General features: G+C 40.5%; 1 protein-coding gene across 1 annotated transcript; it reads left to right on the top strand.

Moving 5' to 3' along the window:
- Positions 1–2,311: 2,311 nt before the first annotated feature.
- On the top strand, positions 2,312–3,810 carry LOC136829149 (uncharacterized). The gene is made up of 2 exons (XM_067087474.1): positions 2,312–2,388; positions 3,170–3,810. Exons 1-2 carry the CDS (start codon positions 2,377–2,379, stop codon positions 3,473–3,475), a joined length of 318 nt encoding a protein of 105 aa, XP_066943575.1. The 5' UTR covers positions 2,312–2,376; the 3' UTR covers positions 3,476–3,810.

Raw genomic sequence — 3,810 nt, 5'->3', positions numbered from 1 at the left:
TTATCAATGGTTACTGTAAAACGTAAATTATTATCAATGCTTATCAAAGTAAATTATAAATTATGGTAAATGGTTATCACAGTAAAGTATAAATTATCAGCGGTTATTACAGTCAAATGTAAATAAAGATATCATGTTTCAACTGAATATTGCTACACCTTTTAACTTCTTATTCAAGACTACTGCGAGGTTAATATCTCGTCTCTAAGGAGCATATTCAGATAAATTTGTATAGTTTTTTTATAGAAATCCTTATATGTGATAAAACCCGCCTGCAGTGCAGTGCTGTAATTGTTTTCCAGGCACTCTCCTCTCAAATGTGCCGTTTACGTAATCTAGAAATCTTCTACTAAAGACCTTCCAGTCGAATAAAGTCAGTGTAAGTGAGAGAAAAGCGAGAAACGGTCGTGTTTCTATCAAGCGGGGCATCACATTCTCTAGACCTTGCTGTGGCTTCGGTTTGTTTGAGCGCGCGTGAGCGGAGAGAATGTCGGTAGGGTTAACAGACGTGTCCTTGTATGGGAGAGATCACCACCACCAATCCCCATTCTGGATGACGTTATTATGCGCTTACCTCAAGAGCCAACGAGAGGAACGTCAAGAGGCGTAACCCGTTAACTCAACATTTTAGAAAATTGCAACACTTAAAAAAATTTCAACAAGTTTGATTTAGGAATTCAAGTAAAGACCCAATTCTGACCATTTTTAAGTTTTCGAGAGCCTAATTACCACGGCTTGACGTCAAGTATATCTGTCTATCTCTCTGTCCCGCTTCCGTTTTAAAAAGTTAGTTCACGTTCAAGGTCTGAGTCAGCAAGACAGGCCTCCTCCTTACAGCGGGTAATCATCCTACTCTCTCTCTCGAGAGAGAGAGAGAGAGAGAAGAGAGAAATCTCCGCAGTAGCTCTGAATCTGCTCTGAATGAAATTCGGATTTGAGATCCGTCACTCGAGAATCATCATTAAGAACTTCTTCCCGAATTATCTAATCTTTAGGGCGTTTCCTCCTTTCCTCCACTTCATTTTTATACATTCGGGTATTGATCTTATGAGAGAGAGAGAGAGAGAGAGAGAGAGAGAGAGAGAGAGAGAGAGAGAGAGAGAGAGAGAGAAATATATCTGGGCATAAATAAGGTTATGTGACTGAACGGAAGATTCTAAAAGGGAAAGAGTGATTCCATTGTCAGTATCTGTAAATAAGTAAATGATAAATGAATAAATAAATAAATAAATTAATTAATTAATAAATAAATAAATAAATAAATGAATAAATACATACACACATGAAAGAGCTGAACATATTCATTAAAGGTCTTTCCAGTTTATACCAGCACGAGCCCATACCAAAGAGCGGCCTGTAAGTGTAGCAAAGTGTTAAAGTGTATAAGAGACCTGGTGTGGACCTGTGGTCTCGATCCAACGGACAGAGACTCCGTGACCTCGATTTCTGTTACGTTTGGTTATCAAACAGAAGTTCCTTGGATTTGTGGCCTTCATAAATCCAAGTACAAGAAAGTCTGGAATTTTAACTTTCATAAATACAAGATTGGAATTATATCCTGTATAAGTACGAGAAAGACTGGTACTGTAACCTTCGCTAGCTCAGGAAAGTCTGGAATTGTAACCGTCAAAAGTACGAGAAAGTCTGGAATTGTAACCTTCACAGTACAAGACTGGACTTGTAGCATTTACAAGTACAAGAATGTCAGGAATTGCAACCTCGACAAGTTTAAGACAGTCTGAAATTGTAACCTTGAAAAGTACAAAAATTCTAGAATTGTAATTTTCATAAGGACAATGCTGGAATTGTAACACTTATGAGCACAAGACACTTTGGAATTGCAGTGTTCGCAAGTTCAAGAAAGCCTGGAATTGTAGCCTCCGGACATAAACAACTCTTTCAGTGTTATATTGGCCTGATCTTACTACAAGGGCCAAAGAAATAAGGAATATAAGATATCTTTAAATTATTAATGAACTGAAGCGCAAGCTATCAACAAACATTAGTTAGTAACCTTCAAAGGCCTTCGTATATTGAATAGTTTACTTGGTTTGAGAGACAAATAAGAATTAATCTGTGATTTAGTGACAGAAGATCACAATTATTGTTAAAAGAGCGTTCTACGATTACCAAATAACTTTCCACCAAGATCCGGCAGAGCAAAGGAACATCAGTTCCTAAAGGACCCACTCCCTGCCATAATGCGATCCTACGTGTCCTCCTCACATGGCAAAAGGGCGGGGCTGATCTGGTGACCAGGGCTGAAGGTCTGAAGGGTGGGGCCCGTCGAGTATATAAGCGCCAGGTTGCAGAGCTGAGACACCACACTCTTTTCTCCGCTGTGACAGAGGGAAACCAAATCTACAACCCATCAAGATGATGAAGCTTGTGAGTGTTATCAAGTTTTCAAGTGTTGTGTTTTAAGAAGTGATTGTGATAGTGAATTATTTTAATATATAAACTATTTTTTTGGTTATTTTGTGAATTATTTTAATATATAAACTATTTTTTTGGTTATTTTGTATTCTATTACAAGTTACATTATATACACTCGTCATTGAGACCTAGCTTTTCTATTCGTGGTGATTTGCACCTTGCATAAGGACGTCTATTTTGGAGGGTCTCTCGAATGTCTTGATTTACCAGTTGGTTTTTGCTGAATCTTGCAATGAAGTCTTGCTCTGAAAGAATAAGCTCCATTTTTTCTGTTCGACGTACATAATTGAATGAAATTATACTTTTATGAATTTTAGGAGGGACAACTAAATCTCATTGTTACATATCACGTTGGACTGAATAAACAAATAGACTTCAGGATATGAACTGTATTAAGGGGCATGAACTCTACTTTTTATTAGTTTGCTAAAAAATTATGATCAAGAAATATATTTCAATTTAGGCGTCTGAATTAATATGCAATGCTACTTCTCAACCTATTACTGTTAATACAATGTTTAACTTTTTACTTCAAGCTCAGTTCGAATGACAGTGTTAGTAAATTTCTTGATATTTGATCTCATACAGACCCACATAGGCTCCACTGCATGTTACCTACGAATAGTTAACCTTTTTCACTCTGCGCATAAGTAACGTTAAGCGTTTTAATGGCCGGCTAGTAACAACAATCCTTCATAACCTTGACTTGACACTCCCTTCGCTTTTCTCTCAGGTCGTCCTGGCTATTGCCCTGACCGCCGTGTCAGCTGGCACTGTCCTTACCGGTCTCCCATTGGTGCATGGCGGTGCCCTCCCATTGGTGCATGGCGGTGCCCTCCCATTGGTGCATGGCGGTGCCCTCCCCTACTCCGGCCTGCCACTCGCAACCTACGGTGTCGGTCCTGTCCCCACCACCTACGTCGCCGGCGGCGTCGCCCCCGCCCTGGTCAACCCCGCTCCCTACCAGATCCACACCGGAGTCCGCGCCGAAGTCGCCGTCGAGCCCGTCGAACAACACGGCTACGTCGTCAAGTACTAGGAAGACCAAGGGCATGGACACGGCCATTCATCAGCCATGATTAAAAAAAAAAAAAAGAAGCCATCGAGAAAAGAAAGTCACCGGTATACCAGCGTATGTACACGACCACGCCGTCGCGAGTGGACGGTCATTCCAACACCATCGTGAGCGTTCGCCCTCTGGGTTAGTGCTCGGGCTTGAAAGGGAGTGAAACCTTTCGGCCGGAGTAGAATCCATGAGGACGATCTGCTCAGGGGGCGATAGCCTTCGTCATCTTTTTTCTGTAAATCCACGCCAGGATTCTATCTCTTTCCCTCTCTGTACAGTATTTGTAAATAAATATTTATAAAACACGA

This window comes from Macrobrachium rosenbergii, chromosome 44 (genome assembly GCF_040412425.1).
Source record: "Macrobrachium rosenbergii isolate ZJJX-2024 chromosome 44, ASM4041242v1, whole genome shotgun sequence".
Taxonomy (NCBI): Eukaryota; Metazoa; Arthropoda; class Malacostraca; order Decapoda; family Palaemonidae; genus Macrobrachium; species Macrobrachium rosenbergii.
The sequence above is the reverse complement of the archived record's forward strand: the minus strand, read 5'-3'. Positions and strand labels throughout refer to the sequence as shown.